This window comes from Anas platyrhynchos, chromosome 18 (genome assembly GCF_047663525.1).
Source record: "Anas platyrhynchos isolate ZD024472 breed Pekin duck chromosome 18, IASCAAS_PekinDuck_T2T, whole genome shotgun sequence".
NCBI lineage: Eukaryota > Metazoa > Chordata > Aves > Anseriformes > Anatidae > Anas > Anas platyrhynchos.
This window is the reverse complement of record NC_092604.1, coordinates 13,397,811-13,414,991: the sequence shown is the minus strand read 5'-3', so window position 1 is coordinate 13,414,991 and position 17,181 is coordinate 13,397,811. Positions and strand designations below refer to the sequence as shown.

General features: G+C 39.4%; 1 protein-coding gene across 1 annotated transcript in view; it reads right to left on the bottom strand.

The window, feature by feature from the left end:
• Positions 1 to 161: 161 nt before the first annotated feature.
• SCAI (suppressor of cancer cell invasion) overlaps positions 162 to 17,181 on the bottom strand; it is a 41,914-nt gene continuing 24,894 nt past the window's right edge. Inside the window, exons 10-18 of the mRNA XM_072025518.1 lie at positions 16,836 to 16,937; positions 16,016 to 16,117; positions 15,388 to 15,466; positions 13,192 to 13,291; positions 12,643 to 12,724; positions 8,295 to 8,367; positions 6,767 to 6,940; positions 6,472 to 6,572; positions 162 to 5,352 (exon numbers count right to left, since the gene is read on the bottom strand). Coding sequence (XP_071881619.1) covers positions 5,206 to 5,352; positions 6,472 to 6,572; positions 6,767 to 6,940; positions 8,295 to 8,367; positions 12,643 to 12,724; positions 13,192 to 13,291; positions 15,388 to 15,466; positions 16,016 to 16,117; positions 16,836 to 16,937 — 960 coding nt within the window. The 3' untranslated portion in view covers positions 162 to 5,205. The remainder of the gene's footprint in view (positions 5,353 to 6,471; positions 6,573 to 6,766; positions 6,941 to 8,294; positions 8,368 to 12,642; positions 12,725 to 13,191; positions 13,292 to 15,387; positions 15,467 to 16,015; positions 16,118 to 16,835; positions 16,938 to 17,181) is intronic.

The window sequence follows — 17,181 nt, the reverse complement described above, 5'->3', positions numbered from 1 at the left end:
TCCTCCCCCTCGTTCCTCCTGCCCCGGCCGAGCCCCGCGTCCCCTCCCCGCCCGCCCCCCCCGCGTCCCGGCTCAGCCCGGGGCTGCAGGATCCTGCCCCTCACCCCTGGGAACTGAGAACAAAACACACGCCAAAAGAAATCCGCGAAGGCAAGGGGGCAGATAGTCAAACCAGGCTTTTATTCTTGAACAAAGAGCTGCTGTTAGATCCAGAAAGATCTAAATAGCTAACGAACGCCTTGGGACCAGCACGTAGCAGTTGAAATCTGCTCTAAACATGAAACCAGGATCTTTAAGAGAAACACCTATGCATGCTCAGGGCAGCTGGCTCGTTAATGCAGCAATCGGAACGCAGAGACAGTCCTTCATTTTCCAAAATATCTGTCAAATTCAGAAATCTCAAACTCAGTCTTTTCTGTCTCAGTAGAGGAATGGTTTGGTGGTAAAAATAATAATAATAATAATAATTAATAATAAAAAATAAAAAGTAAAAAAAAAAGTAGCTTTACTTTCATTCTTGAATATAAAGCAGACATTTGTTTGATGTATTCCTTCCTGGTTCTATTTGTAGACATCCAAATCTTGGAACCCCTTACAATAGATTTGGTCACAGTACCAAAGTTGCTCTAGAAGTCAACGATATTAGAAAACGCAGGAGCCATCTCAGGAATATGTTTTCTCTACTCCGCGGATTTTTGCCCCATCCTCTGCACCAGTTTCCCTCACACTGAGGCTGACACCAGGCTAACGTCAGCAGGGAGAGCTTCCAGCTGCGGACGTTAGCTTTTTCCCTTGCTGGTTAGATTCCCTTTCTGGCACCATCTGCGGAGCTCCCTCAGTCACAGAACTGCAGCAGCCATCGCAGATCAGCTGCTCGCACCCAAGCCTCTGGGCCTGGAACGGGCAGGACTAAGCGAGGGCTGTGCCACTGCCTCATCAGTGATCTGTAGTAAGAACATCTACTGAAGAATCTAATGTAGCTAAAGATCTTACAAAAGAAGCCTCAAGAGAGGGGGGAAACAAGTTGTTTAGACAGATTCCAAGCTTTTTTTTTTTTTTTAGCTTTCAGGAAAAAGCAGATTTCAGGCATAGCGTGGAGTTACAGCGCAAGGAAGAAGGCAAAGCAGGGGGAGGCACTTCACAACAGCATGCCTGTGGATGAATGATGGAGCAATACTTCCATCCTTAGAAGGGAAGCCTGACCAAAGCTACTGAAGTTGTAGCTTTTGAAGATGATTACCTTAAGTCTAATTCCCTTTCCTCATCTATTTCATACAGTCTTTAAAAGACATCTCTGCACATCTCCCTGTCTTGAGAGTTTTAATAAGTCACGACCTTACAGCTACTGTTTTGACAAATTACCCAAACAAAGTCCTGAAGCTTTTCAAGAAACCACTCAGGGGAGCAACTCCAGTTCACACAGCCTGCAGAAGCTAGCGCTCCATTTAGCTGTGCATGGAGAAAACGATGTATGACATCCCAAAAGTAGTTAAACACAGAGCTGTAACGATTCATGACCCTCTCTTCCCCTCTCACTGTTATTCTGGGAAGTCAGACAGGGAAGAAACAGAAGGCAACAACACTAACCTAGATGTTCTGAAGCCAGTTTGAACAGAGGAGTAGGAATAGAGGTGCCTCCTGTGGAAGTAGGATTAATTTGAACGTATCACATGCAGTAAGTCGGGAGCTAGGCAGAAGTAGTCTGACAGAGACATTCAGTACAGCTCACATTTTCCTCTCTTAGTATATTACATACAAAATTGACCCTTTTAGTTCAGTATTGCTTGGTGGTGACTAGTCTTATCCACTAACATATGCAATGTAGTTATATGTGAAGAAAGGGTTAATGAGACAAGAGGGAAGGCATTAGGCCTGAGAAGAAAAGGATCTGTTCTCACTTAAAAATGGTTCAGTCTTTCCTTCGCTTCCAATGAGGACTGCTAGATACACAAACCAATTTTTTCTTCAGTACATACAAGCATACATAGAGAAGGTACCTACAACCACGGCACACAGCACACAGTAGCACAAGTTTAGAATGACTTAGTAAGTTCAAACAAGACAAGGAGGGAAAATAGCAATATTTTCATCTTGAAAGCAGTTGTTTTGGGCCAGAAGGGAGGGGGCTGGCTCAAAATCCAAGATTAGATACTCATCCTATCTACAACTAGAGCAGACAGAAGGTATCAGCCTTTTTCTTACAAAGAAAAAGTACTCCTACTAACACAACAGGAGTAAAATCGGTATCTCTGAATACTCTTGTCAGCAGCAAACCTTCTGAAGCAAAGGTCAGGAGGTAAGAAGAGAAAGAGGGACTTCCAGAATGAATTTTGGACTTGGACAGTCAATGCTGTTAAGAAGTTCAACTTCTGAACTCATTTCAAAAGCCTTAAATTCTCCTCATGTATTCTAGCTTTTTCTTAATCTTTGCTTTGTTGTTTTGTTTGTTGTTGATTTTTTTTAAAGCGCATTCTCCTCTGATTAGATCTACGTTGGTAACAAGCAAACAAAACCTCTTCTCAGGGCTGAACAGTGGATTAGAAGCCTCCCAGATCACAAGCAAGGACTCCTTGCTTCAGCCCAGCTGAAGTGAAGACTCGCAGTCTGCCAAGGCTTCCCCAGTCAGGTAACAACATCCCACAGAGGGTCACCAGCCCACGCTGATGGAATCATCACGCCCATGCTTAGAATTAGCATACTATTGTCCAGATACACGGAGCCAAAATGAGAACAGCTTCATAAAAGCAAGAGCTAAAGCAAAACAAAAGCATTTGACTGGAAGGGAGTGAGCTGGGGAAACCTGAATTCCCCTCTCCCGTGCAAGCTGAACACTGCTGGAGGAGGAACAGCAGACGGGGTAACAGATAATGCGTATCTATCCCTTGCTGCTGCATTAAAGGCTTTCACTATTTTCAGCTTCCCCATACAATCCCACATTTTAATATCTGGGGACCTCCTACCAGGAGAAAAGGCAGATCATCAGCTTCACAGTTAAGAATCTATGAATCTAATCACTACGTACAGGAGTACTCATTCCCCCTGGCTAACTGAGGCCTCCTGTACCTGAAATCAGATCTGAATTACTTCAAGGACCAAGTGCAAGTCCATGAAAACAGAGAATTACAATGGCAGAAGAGCAATTACCTTTACTACAACCACAAATGATCCGGTACACTTTGTGGAATGCACCCAGAATGGCGTATGTGTGTATATATAAATTTTGTATATAGACATTGTACTGTTTCATACTTTTTAATACATATACAAGTACCTATACATATATACATATTTACAATTTACACCAGCCAGTAGATGTATGCGTATTGTACATATACACACAAACGCCTAGAATACACATGCACACACACAGACACACACTCTTTAAAATAAACTCCACATTCCATGTAACAAAGTCCTGCCATAGTCCAAGAAGAGCAGCACCAAGTGATGGTGGGGGCAACATAATAGCTTCAAGACTGCTTAGAACAAACACATTTTTTCTTTTTTAACACTTGGGAAAGCAAAGAATGGGTTGCATCAGCTACAGCCCAGATACAGAGAACCCTCATACAAACTTCCCACCTCCACTCCAGCAATTCCTGCTATTCCACACTGTGCTCTCTTCAGCTGAATGAGGGCGTATCAGTGCTGATGTGCTGCCCTGCACTATTCCAGCTGAGTAGATCACACTTTGTATGACAGCACTACAAACAAGTCTACTGTAGTAACTATGGTAGTCACCTTTTTTTTTTTTTTTCCCCAACAAAAATGGAGGCCTGGCTGGGGTTCAACATGAAAAGAACTGATCAGACTTGTTCTTTCGCTTCTTTTCTAGTATATGGAACAGCAAACATTGGCTTATTTAATTAAAATATTTTCATTTCCTTCCCTCTGATCATGCTTTCACTGTCAGGAGTTGCAGGAGGTGCTCTAGCTTTGCAAAGCAGGCGGTACAGTCCAAATGAGGCAGGCAGTAACCTTTCCCAGCAGTCAGAGCAGCCTTCTCCAGCAAGTGCCTTTGCAAAGGCCACTGTACTCCTTCACATACCACGTCTGAGGGAGCCCATAGTTCTGCCAAACATAACCACAGCCCCCCAGTTTTACTGGTTCAAAGAAAGGACCGAGATGCAATGCTGGGCACTCAAAACACTAACAGGGCTTTATGGCAGCACCCACTTCCTTTAATGTGCAAGAGGAGCACCAGCATCTCTCCTTGGGCACGGGGATCCAGCACAGACTGGTCTGATAAATGAGTGTCTGGAAGGGGCTGTTTGTATTCAGTGCTTTATGGGGCATTCTTTCAACTCCAACCAGGGACTAGTGACACTGCGGGAGCCTCGCATTTCATCCACACAAAGAAAATAGGGGACCACACCTGCTGAAAATTTAAAGATCTCTGTGTAGTATCTTAAAATGAAGAATGCCCTCTCCTAGAAAATCATGGCAGCAATACAAATGGCAAGATGATCCTTATTACACTGAGAGAAGGGGGCTAGCTTTCTTAGTTTCTAATTTATTAACCTGCTAACCACCTACCCAGCCAGGCAGAGTGGAAATTGGTCAGCAGTACAAATTTATATATAAATTGCTGTGTCGAATTTAAAGGGAGCATTAATTTCTTTACAACTTAATTTCAAACCTGCTGCATCCAAATACTACCTAATCTTCCACAGTTTTGTCTACTTACTCGCCTAAGACTGAAAAAATATATTTGTTATGAAGGACTCTGTATTATTGCTATTGTTGGTTTGCACTGTGTTGTTCCACCTTTGCCATTTCAGATCCAGACTCTTTGGGGATAAAATATTGTGTTGTGTTTTTTTTTTTTTTCTATTGATTTTTTCCAATTTTTTAAAATTTGTATAAAAATAAAGAATTTCCACAAATGTGGGCTAAAGGTAACCAATAATACGTATATGCTTAGGATTAGCTGTTGGAAATGTGGTTGATATCCACAAGACCACAAATAAACCTCTAGTGATTCTTTAGTTTAACATTTACAAGACATGAAAACTTCTGCTTATAAAATTGACCCCATACAGAATGGAACAGCTAACCTAACAGCTGTTTATTGTTACTTTTTAAAATAATGGTCCTAAGTTTAAAAATAAAATCAAGTACTTCCTTTTATGATTTTCACATTAGAAAACTGCACCATTCAAAATCTGTGGCCAGGGAAACCCCTTTGCAGTAAGACAGTTTTTTTTAATAGTCGTCGAGAGTGTTTTCCATGAAAACATTTCTAACATCCAGTATGGAAGCCAGCTCCAAAATGTGCTTTTGGAGGTGAGGGTTCTCCACCGTCTCATCTCTTGGCAGCTGAGGATAAGATTCTGGATAATTTCGTGTTTCCTGCTAGATGACAGTGAAAACAAAGAATCAGACATTCATTTATTTTCATAGCCTTTCAGAAGAAGATTGCAAAAGGCCAGTTTCACGTAAGAGATACCCTAATCTGTTTAGCATGCCACAGAGAGAAATGATTCTAGCAGAAATAAAGCCACTTTCAGTTTTCTTTTCCTATTTACTCAGGGATGGTTGTAGCGGCAATACAAATGCCCATTCATCTAAGATGGTTATTCATATGTTCAAAGAAACTTTGCGAATAGAATAATAATTGAAAAAGGCTTGACATATACTTACTTAATAGGCTGGAGTTCATTTCTTGAAATTGTAGACATGTAAGCATCTCCACTGGGAGATTCATCTCATCCTAAAACAAATATCTAAGACACGGGGGGCGAATCCATCCCCGCTCACAGATAACCTACTTTTCCCCGATACCAAGGAAGCCAAGGTAGATTAACTTAGGTTTGGAAAGCTACCAGGCGACTGCAGTTAGATGAGAGGAATACTGCACCTTTCTGTGTTTTGACTTTTGTGTTGTTTTGTTTTGTTTTGTTTTGTTTTTTCCTCTAATGTTTAAAACAGAGCAGGCAGTTTATATGCCAACAATTAGAAATAGAAAATGGTGTAGATCCAGAAGTAGGACTTCACTGTTGGCACAGCACTAACCAACAGGGAGGGAAAACACCATCTTCATGTTTAGTTTACTCAAACTTCAAACACCTTTCGAACTATTTGTGCTAAAATACATTCCCAGCAATAAAGTTCCACTACTCCCACTTCCTCTTACACTCTTGTTTTACAGCTTTTTAGTTGCATTGAAATAATAATCTTGAATTATTAAGAGGAATTGTTCTACCAGACAAGGCTGCTTAGAGTGACATAAGTGAATCTCATAAGTGTCTGCTACTTATGTAGAAAAATAAGACTGAAGCAAGTCAGAGGCTTCACGCCTTTGGAGAGGTAAAGAGGCACAAATTCAATACAAGCTGAAGTCATTAGCACGTGAGAATCAGCTGTCTTTCTGAACTCACAATGATATGCTTAGCAATAAGACCCTTCCAACCTGCAATTCTATATGCACTCAATTGTTGCTCTCACAAAAGGACAGAAGTCCCTGCATACCCGGAAAATTTTGTGCATCCTCATAGTAGCCGAGCAGAAAATAAATCTTGTTAGAAGCAAACGAAGAAATTCATCCCCAAAGAATTGAAGAAAGGACTGATCTGCAAAGGAAGGCAACAAAGAAAACTCAAGTTAGAAAGGCTTTAAGAACAAGAAAAGACGTGGAGGAAACCACCACAAATACCTGTGCATTCACTTTATTCACTGTTCTGTCCCTTGGTAAGGCTGGGCAAGAACAACCAACATCTCCTGAAGCAGCATACTAAGTCTTAGTTGTACATCTGTAGGCACGTACCTATGGAGCGGGAGTGGGTCAGCAGCTGGGCAATATCTCGATTGATTTTTCTAAGATAGTCTTGACACTTCTCCCACAAACCTCTGCGCATGCTTGATAATCCAGAGACAAATAGGAATGCCATTAAAGGATTGTTCAGAAAGAGTGTGAAGAGGCTACCCCGCTGAGACTGATCTACAAATCAATAGACAAAGAGATACATTTGGCACACGAAACAGAAAAGAGGTCCCTGCCACAGAATGGAGTCACTCACCCACTAAATGCTCTAACAGCAGAACTACTGGGTTGTGTTAGCTACATATATTCTCCTTTTGTGGAAGATCTGTTCTCAAGGTGATGCACATGACTAGCAATAAAGGCTCACTGGAGATGTGCATTAACACCAAGAAAAATGAGATTCTCCCATGTACTGTAGGAAGCCTGTGTCATCATTTTGTGCACACAACTTGAACATACAAGTTGTACCTGAAACAACTGATAAAAGGTGCTGATTATAAACCCTACGAGGAATTGTTAGTTAAACATGGACATTCTTATTCCACTCACAGAACCAGACAGTTGAACCTATACAACCTCCCAAAAGTCTACACAGTCACTCTTTTGTCGGGCATCACAATATCTTAAAGTCCATTTATTCCATGCAGTTCAACACGGAGCTTCAGCTCCATAAACTGAGAAGCCAAAAAAAGAAAGGTAATGCACATAAGAAGATCGTGTCCAAACACTTCTTCCTCAGCAAGGCTTACTAACTCGCTTTGGTGCAACTCTTCCTTCTTCAGGACACAGGCACACAGTCCTGCATGATAAAATGCCACACTGGCACGGGGGCTCAGTTAGGTTCAGCTAAGAAGTCTCTGCACGGCGCTGTAGTGCACTGTGCCCCACCTGCAGCGCTGCAGCAAGACATTCCTGACTGGTCAGTGAACACCACAAAAGCATCTGGTATTCGATAAAGAATTAAGCTCTGTTTTTCAGAGTTTCTGTTTAAACGGGATTCATTATTACAATATTTACTTTCTACTCAGGTTTCAGCTAAGTAACAGGACTAGTTCTAAAACAAATGAGAAGCTTCTGTTTCTTGTACATCTGATCACGATACCTGCTTAACATCTCTCTATGTGGCTCTGAGAAGATTTTGCTCTACATCTGGTATTTAAAAGCTGATACCTTAACTGACTCTGCTGACTTTCTGGTACTAATAAAACTACCCCAAGTACTAATAATAACAATGATAAATAAGCAGTAATACAATAATTAGAATCCCAACAATGAGCAGGCAGTATTCCGAGTCTTTGTGTAGGAGCAACTTTGCCTTTTAGCACTTGTTGAAGCTGTCTGTTGTTACAGTACGCTACTTGCCATAAACTTAAAGTAGTATGATAGAATTGACATAAAGAAAGTTAATTTTATTTAGGGGATAAATAATGGTAAAAGGATATCTCTTCCTGAAGAACCTACACTACATATGTTTGAGATGGACAAATGACACAACTGTAGCTTGTTAGGAAATGCAATGTACTACACATACCTTGTAATGCTTTTGGATATGCTGTTGGAGAAAGCAAGCACACCAATGGTTGTCCAAATAAGTTTGTGAAATTCTGTAACAGATAAGAATTTTGAAGTATTGATTGTCACTCTGCTTGCTTTTGAATATTTAACAGGTTAAGGGTACAAATGCTATTCATGACAGAGGATGCGCTAACGCCTGTCACACAGTTAAGCATTGACAGTAGGGCTGACAAATGGACTTACTCCTAGAACACAGACAGAAGGAATGTAACCCATTACACATTTAAGGATATTTAATTCTCTCATTTCACTGCTATCGATAGCAGACACCGATTTCATAGAAATACACCTTTCAGTAGTAACACATTACTTGAGAAACTAAACAAAAACCCAACCATGTTCTGCAATAAAAATAAAAGCCATTGGTTTTCAGGTCAGAACAGATCTACTGTCTTTCCTCAATACCAATTGAACTATCCAACCAAAGTGAATTCTTTACACTTTTCTTTCTGATGAAACAGAAGAGATCAATGGAGAAAAGTTTTAAAATACATTTGCTTTAAAAGAAGTAGGTCATGACCTCAACATCTGCTATACTGAAGTCGTATTGTAAAATAACCATTTCTGGGACCAGCATCTTAAATATTGTACCAGTGTCCTGTGGCACAGAAATTTCTCCAAAAACCTCAAAAGAAGCATGTCTAGTTTCACCAACAGTTACCTGGTAATAGTCCTACTATGTATCTAAGAGGTATGTTCATTGGTAATAATGATTACTAAGGAAAACAAAAAACAAAACAAAACAAAAAAACATTTTTCATTTAAACAACCTGCCTGCATTACCTCTCATATCTCTTGTCAACAATAGCTTTCTTAAAACTGAAGAAGGAGTTTAAAACTCCAGGAGTCACCACTCCACATTGCCAGTTTGAACTGAACAGGCACTTGCAGGTCACACACTCTCAAGCAACACACATGCTTAGGATTCATGAACAGATCCACATGTTGATTTCAATTTTGTATCACCAAGTAGAGACCAAAGTAGATTTCCCGTACACTCCCTCAGTAAACATAGCAATGCTATTAAATGCTCCCTACAGCAAAACCAAGGGTCATTCATATCTCAGAAAGGGTATTATTCATTGACAACATCGGAGAACATTTTGGACTCTAAATGTCCCATAAGAGGTTAAGTCAACAAAACAACTACATCCTACAAAGAGGAGAAACGACCTGGTTTACCCTAACTCACAGCTCTCTGGAAGATGATTGCTTACATGCAGTCGCTATGTCTAAACTGTAGATCCAGGAGAATAAGACTCTCAAGCTTCCAGGTACCTGTTTCAGGGCTTGCCCAGACACAGCCCAAGCAAACACCAGGATTCACTCTCCACCACCTTAGCCCCTGACTTCAACAGAAAAGAGTTGTGTGCACACATACAACAAAGGAAAAGGAGCCATGATTTAGAGAGTATGACCACAACGTAAACAGGAAAAAAACAGCCCTGCAGGGTAGAGGTTAACAGCAGTTCTGGGTAAGGAATAACCTACCCCTCAGTGCATGGACAACGCAAAAAAGGTGTTTTGGGGGTTCAAAATTGACTCTTTTTTTACTTCAATATTCAAGCCTTCCAAAAGAAGCACTGCTGCTTTTAAAAATACATTTCACATCTCATAAACATCTCTTTCCAAAAAAGAGCTACCTGTCATCACCAAAAAGATCATTTCACAAGCAAGTTTTACTGAGTATTATATCACATCACCAACAAAGACTTCGCATTCTTAGTGGCTGGAGGAGTACTCTTTAAGCCTTTGGATTAGATCATAATCTTAGACAACCACAGCTACAAGAACATCCTGAATTTAAAATATTATTTCATCCACATACACAGTGGTAACCTTCGAAAGCACAGCCATCTATATTTAAATGGAGATGTAAAAAATATTCAAAGCTTTACATAGATATGCTTGATGTGCAGTTCTCTTCCACTTTCAGCTAAATATATAGGGAAGGAAGCTATTCAAGTAAGTGCCGCTGATTTGGCAAACTGGCAAATCACTTCCTGGCAAGACTGACTTCCAGTCATCACCATTTAAACCTTCGAGAAAGACAGTGAGAATGAGAATGCACGCAGAAGATCAGAAATGGGTGTAGAAAAAGATGTGTGAGCAGTTGCTGTTACTGCCGGTGTTGCTAGCAGTGACATTTAAATGTCAGGATAGCTGCTGTCCTATCAGGAGAGATCAGAGCAGCCATGTGGAAAGAAAGTCAGTACACTGCCTTCAACTTCTCACACAATTGCACAGAACCTCTTTGTTTGTGCCAGTGCTTGAGTCTACAAAGCATCTCGTAACACACCCGGAGGGTATTTGCAGGATAACACTATCAGTATATTCTGGCTACCTGAAACCAAGCATGTAAACATTTGCAGAACAACAACAGATAAGGGCTAGGAAGTACTGATATCGAGAACTCTGACACTGACCTTCAGTTGGAAACAAACCAAAAACCCTACACCCATTCCCACATACTCATCTGCCTAGGTGCAATGGCAGTCGTCTGTGAAGGTGAGTGCAGGTTCTTAAATGCTAAATATATATATATATATTAATAGAGGACCATGCTTTTTTTTTTTTTCATTCTGTTCTTAGATTCCTCACAATTATACCCACACCATTCACATTTCTGTGCTCCTTAATAAAGGCAGGAACTACAGCACCTCTTTTACACCAGCTGTTCTGTGTGCTTAACAGGCAGAGCACTGGGAGTATTTTATACCACTGATGGTCAGTTCACTGCAGAACAAGGTAAAAAAAATTGGAGACTCAAGTTTTTACATACCGTGTGCCCCCCCCCCCCCCCAAAAAAAATGCAATCTAAAGATAATTCAGTTATCAACTTAACATTTAGTACAAAAAGTGAATTCTAAAGTGAAAAAACTTGGCAATTATACTCAAAACAGGTACAAATCTGTAGGTGAGAATCCATGACCTCAAAAAGATCCTTTGCTCTAAGCTATCCACAGAAGCCTGCTATGTCTAGAGCTGTACTGGAACAAAGGATCTCCAGAAATCCCTTACTGTCTCTTCCAGAGCTGATCCACTTGACCACTTTCAGCAAATCTACTAGAGAGAAAGGGGGGAACCAAACTGCTCTCTTCCCCCTGAAACAAACCCAAATTCCCCTGTTGTTATACCAGAACCAATGTCAAGAAAGAGCAAAGGAAAATAAACCCCTACCAAATCCTCATCTTCTCAGAAAGACAAGGAAACCATCCTAAAATAGAGAAGGGAATTTAACAAAAAGCAGATTTGTGTTGATATCTAGTGCAGCAAAGTTAAATGTGGTTAAAAAGCCCTTTGAAATACATTGCAATACAACAAGCAGAAAAACCTACAGAGAGGGCCATATCATGTTTAAAACCGTTGGGTAAAAATTCTGTGATTCAATGCTGGACGATTCTGAATTATACTGATCACAAATTTAGTAACTTGTTAGCCAACACATGCCTTTAAAACAAATGACACAGACTATGGATACTGAACAAAGAACAAGTTCATCTGGCCACTAGACGTCCCTATTCCTCTTCAGAAATGCAGCTGTGAACATTCACTTTTCTCACTGCAAATAATGGAGCTACGAAAAAGGAAGACATAAGGAAGTGGCACTATCCCCAGACACAGCATATTCTTAATATCCCATTCAGGAATTAAATAATTGTCATAATGCTATCCAGATGCAACTGGCAACTGAGATTGAAAATGCCTGCTTCTTTATTACCCGAATTGCAGATTCCCAAAGGTGATTTGGCATGGAGTAATTCTACTTTAAGTCGACAGCCCCCTAGAAGGAGACTGATTGTCCAAGCATATACCACTCTACAGTAACACTGGATGCTAATTTGAGTCTTGTTATTTCCTTGGTTGAGACACTTTTCAGACACAGACACCCCGTGTTTTAAAAGATCAGGCTCAATGCTTTGACTCGTTTCTGTTGGTTAAAAGCAACTGAGTGCTGGACGACTGGAAAAAGAAAAAGCAGATTAGTTAGCTCCCTCCCCCATGCACACGCACCAAGATTTGTCTTTGGTATATAACAAAAATAAACCTCCCACCAGAGATCTTGGAAATCTTGAACCTTTTTTCCCTCCAGGAGGATTTATTACTTTCCAATGAGCGGCTGTTCATGTGGTTCTCCTTCTTGTTCCTATTCATAGGATCAGATCCTGACTAGCATGCACAACCTCAAAAGAAAAGAAAGACTGAATACAAAGTGTTTAAAAAAATAGCCCATTAAAAGTGTAAGCTAACTAGGGGTTGACACTGTATCCTATCATGTAAGTAGCTGCCTTCAAGAGCCTTACCTTATAGGCGACGCTATTTGACGAATCCACAATGATAAAGAGAGGCTTCCTTGTGAAAGGGTAGAGATCTCCAGGGTGAAGACTGAAAAGAGAAAGAGATGCTTCACAGAGCACTAGAATCGCTACAAAGCTGTGACAGTGCAGAAGTTTCTCAGATACACAGCTGCCCATGTCCAGATAAAAACAAAGCAGATTCCTCTTGCCCTGATCTTCAGGTGCATCCTGAGAAAGTAACTGCAGAATTAATTTGGTATTCTCTGTAATGTGGGCTACCAGACTTGTTATTAGCTCCTTCCCAAGAAGAGATGTTTATCTTCTTCCGAACTTATCATCCATTTTCCAATAATAAAGAACTTTTCTTAAGTCACAGTAATACTTTTCAGTGCCTAAATCATCATTCAGAATTCCAAATTCATTTCTAATTCTTGAAATTCAAGCCAATCTATATTTATGATGTTCTACAATGACAAGTTTGAATTCAAGAGGCTTTGACGTATTTTTCTCTACTAAAGACAAATTCTTCTCAGTTGTCACATTCATGAGACTTACCAGTGCATCTCCTTGTATGATTGGTTTCGCTTGTGGATAGCATCTCCATTTATAACGTCCCGGTTACTATTTGTCAGAACACCACCAAAATCATATGGACCTACACACGGTAAAAAAAAAAAAAAAAAGTTAAAATTAGCAGAGGTTAAGTCAGCTCTGTTATGGATTTAATGAATACATGAAAGGAAAGAAGCAACCAAAAATCCCAGAGAACTATGTGAATCTGAACTACTATAGCTCTAGGGACAGGGTGGAGGAACCTGGAGACTTTACTAGCTCAGTTGTAAGCATTTTTAGTGGTTTCAGCATCTATCAAATAGAAGAAAACAACAGAACTTTGTAATTTCTAATTACTATTTATCCACAAATATAGCACAACAGGTCCAAATACTGTCTCTCATTATACTACATAGCAAAAAGTTTAAAACCCATTACATGTTTCATACAGGAAAATCAATACCTCTGTTAAATTACTATGTAAGCTAGTATATTCTAGGATCAGAATCTGACCAAAAACTAATGCTAAATCAATCAAAAACCCTTTTGCCTCTCAGAATGGATATAATATCTGCAGTAAGAAGTCTGCAAAGGGGAAAAGAAAAAGCTCAAAGAATTAATATGCTTTTAATACTTCTAGAAAGGTAAAAACATTTTAACTGGGTTTCAAATCTGCAGCGAAGATTTATTTTTAAGATTTCAAATACAGAATTCACAGTTTTTAAATGCACACACCCTGGACACGTGCTCCTAAGGCAACCTAAAGAAAGATTCTGCTAATCTTATACAACTGAGCACCTGCCTATCTGTTTGATTTAGTGCAAAGATGAAAGTAATAAAAATACCAAACCCTACAAAAAAAAAATGCACTAGAAATACCAAGAAGTATTTCTGCAATTGATACAGTTATGAAGCATCATTAACATTAGTAAAAGACAGTATTAGGTTTTCCTAATTCTGTTATATATTTACAGAGTTGAAAGACTAGTATTTGGCCACCAAATGCATCTTTTTTCAGGCTTGGATATGTAAGACACCCTTCCATTTTAAGGGAAGCTTTGGGAATAGAAAATTAGGAGCAGAACATACATTAATTTAGTATTGTTACAAATGTTTAATGTGATCTGACAAACTGCTTACAGGCAATCAACAGTGCAGCTTGCAGCTGCTCTCCCTTTTAATAAGGTAGAACTTTTTGGTCTGTGCAGATTACACTACCTTATTAAAAGAATGCAGTTGTAATGAGATTCATTTAATAAAAACTAAAGTCTAACTATTCAGATTTACAGAAAACGGAGCCTTGATGGCTCTATGGTAAAGTACTAAGCTGAAATAATACATGCAGTGAAGTGAACGTAATACAGTAAAGAACACAGTTCAGTTAGAAGCCACCACCAAGTCATAGCAAAAAATAAAATGTTAAAAGCATGTAAAAAAAATCACTGCCACAATCAGAAGTTGACAGAGATTTTTTTTTTCCTTTAACATTTTGAGAGCTCAAAAATCATGCATGAGAATGGACAAGGCATGCATCTTATAAAGGAATGCAAGTCTCAAACAGATGAGGCGTGTACAATATTTAGGATGTTAAAAACATTTTTTTCCCTTAAATTATATAAACAGATCTTTTGACTGTGTTTGCTTCAGCCAACCAGTTTTCAACTTTTAGACTGCAGCTGCATCCAAATATTCTGCTAGATTGCAAAGAATAGGAGGATGAGGTGAGGGGAATTGTCAAAAAATCATGAGAAGGGCTTGAATTGTCACATTAACAAACACACAAATAGAACAATCCCTGCAGATGCTTCAGCCCTTTTACCAGCCATTTCCTGACCAGATGTTCTCATGGTACTGGAGATTTGAAAGAATCACAAAGTGCCATTTAGCTATTTTATTAACTTTGCACGGATGCATCAACAGAGACATGTAGTCTTTAAAATTGGTGAAGCTTTTAATACTTCAGATGCATCAAAAACTATCTATGTCCCCTGAAAAGGTCTCAGGTTAATGAACACTAACTAAGATACATGGAATTAACTACTGTTTGTGCAAAGAAAAGACTATCTGACTAAATAGACAGGAGAATAAAATTGACTTGTCTTTTAAAAGGAGCTTTGTGACATCTTTCTTGGCCACTTGTCCTGGAACACATAGAGAATTCAAGCCCTGTTCATGACAGGGAGCATTCCTTTATTGTACCTTCACTATCCGAACGACCTGATGGGAACACGCCCGTGGCAGACAAGTAAATCAGCAGTACACTGTTTGCAGGCAGCTCCTGAAATTCAAATAGAGAGAAGAGTAGCAAGGGAGAAAATGTATAAATTTATTATAATATACCACCAACATCTTAGTAAAAATGTCATAATTTAAGATTGTACTACTTCTGCTTCTAGCTTCCCTTCATTCTATTATTCTTAGGTGTATGTAACTCGCCCCACTACATAACCCCTTCAAACAGGTGAGTACATAGACAAAAATGTAAACTGGAGATAGATTAACACTTTTTTTTCCATATTGACATTTAAGCTGACATTAGTGGTTCAAACAGCAATTTTATTTAAAAAAAAAAAAAGATTTTCAAATACAGAACGGAAATCAAAAGTTCCATGGGGTCTGCAGGGTCTGCAATATCTGACTCTTCCCCCTGACCCTTTCAGCTTCTCATCTGGATAAAAGCACAACACATCCAGGTTCCCGTATAGACCTGTAAAAAAAAAATCTATATTCCACCTGTCTATGGACTGGCCACATGAGGAAGGAGATACTTTTGTTTTCTGCAAAAGGCTGAGCATGCAGGCAGCCAGAAATGACCACTTTCACAAACCTTAAATGATGCTGCTAAAAACGTATACAGCTGGCTGAAAGTTGGTTTATAAAGCAGATATTTATGGGGGTTTTCCCGCCTGGCTGGTTTCTCTGTTGACTCCTGTTGAAAAACAAAACAAAACAAAACAAAAACTTTATATTTAAAATGCAGCTTCGTAAGCCTCTAAATTTATATTAGAATGCTCACCTTCAATGTATTTTTCATACAAATGATCCGTCTGTGCAGCATTTCCTACTACACTGTAAAGTATGATGCACAGTACTTGCACCAGAACTTTATATTATCCTTCATTTTATCTAGATCTTTCTTATTCTCTAAAGCAGAACCCATGAAAAGAATGAAAAACAAAAAAACACACTCCCCCTGTCACCTGAATAAATTAAAATATAGCTATTTAATTCTGCCTACAGATAAAGGTTTTTTTGTGCTTTCTCTGGAGGGAACATTTAAACTTCCTAGGAATTAGCAAGCTGATGAACTTGTGTGGCTGCATGTCTGCTAGAGAGAAAACAAAATAATGGGTGAATGTACACGGACAAGGACAGCCATTACACCCCTTCAGCAGTACTCAAACTATACCAGAGTAAACCTTTTGTGAAATGATACCCAAATATTCACTTTTGATACTTTACACACTATTAGAGGTTTCTCCAAGAAAACAACAACAAGAATGGATTACTTGAGTTAAATTCCAAGGCTTTGAGCCACCCTTCATAACCTGCTGTGCACAGGGACAGTACAGAAATATTACAACTTTTTTTTTTTTTTTTAATCTATTAAGATCTGTTGTCAGATTTGTCACTGAAATGGAACTCACTTGCATTCCAGGTTTGTTCATCTGTGAAGCTAAATTCATTGGTTCCCTTTCAAGTGCTTGTAGCATTCGAAACATATCAATTGTTAATTCACTGAACTTGACCTGCAAAAAAAGTTAAATGGTTTACTCTGCCAGACACAAATTAAACAGTCTCTTTCTTTGCAATTATCCAGATAACAGATTCAACAGCATCCCAGACAGACTGCTTTCTGTCAGTATCATCTCTGAATCTCTAAAGACCCATTAACGTCTTAGAAGAGCTCAGAGAGGACAAAGTCTGTTTATTAAAGGTCCTCTAGGCCAGTTCACTGTCATGCAGGCTCTACTTCACAAGTTAGACTTTCCT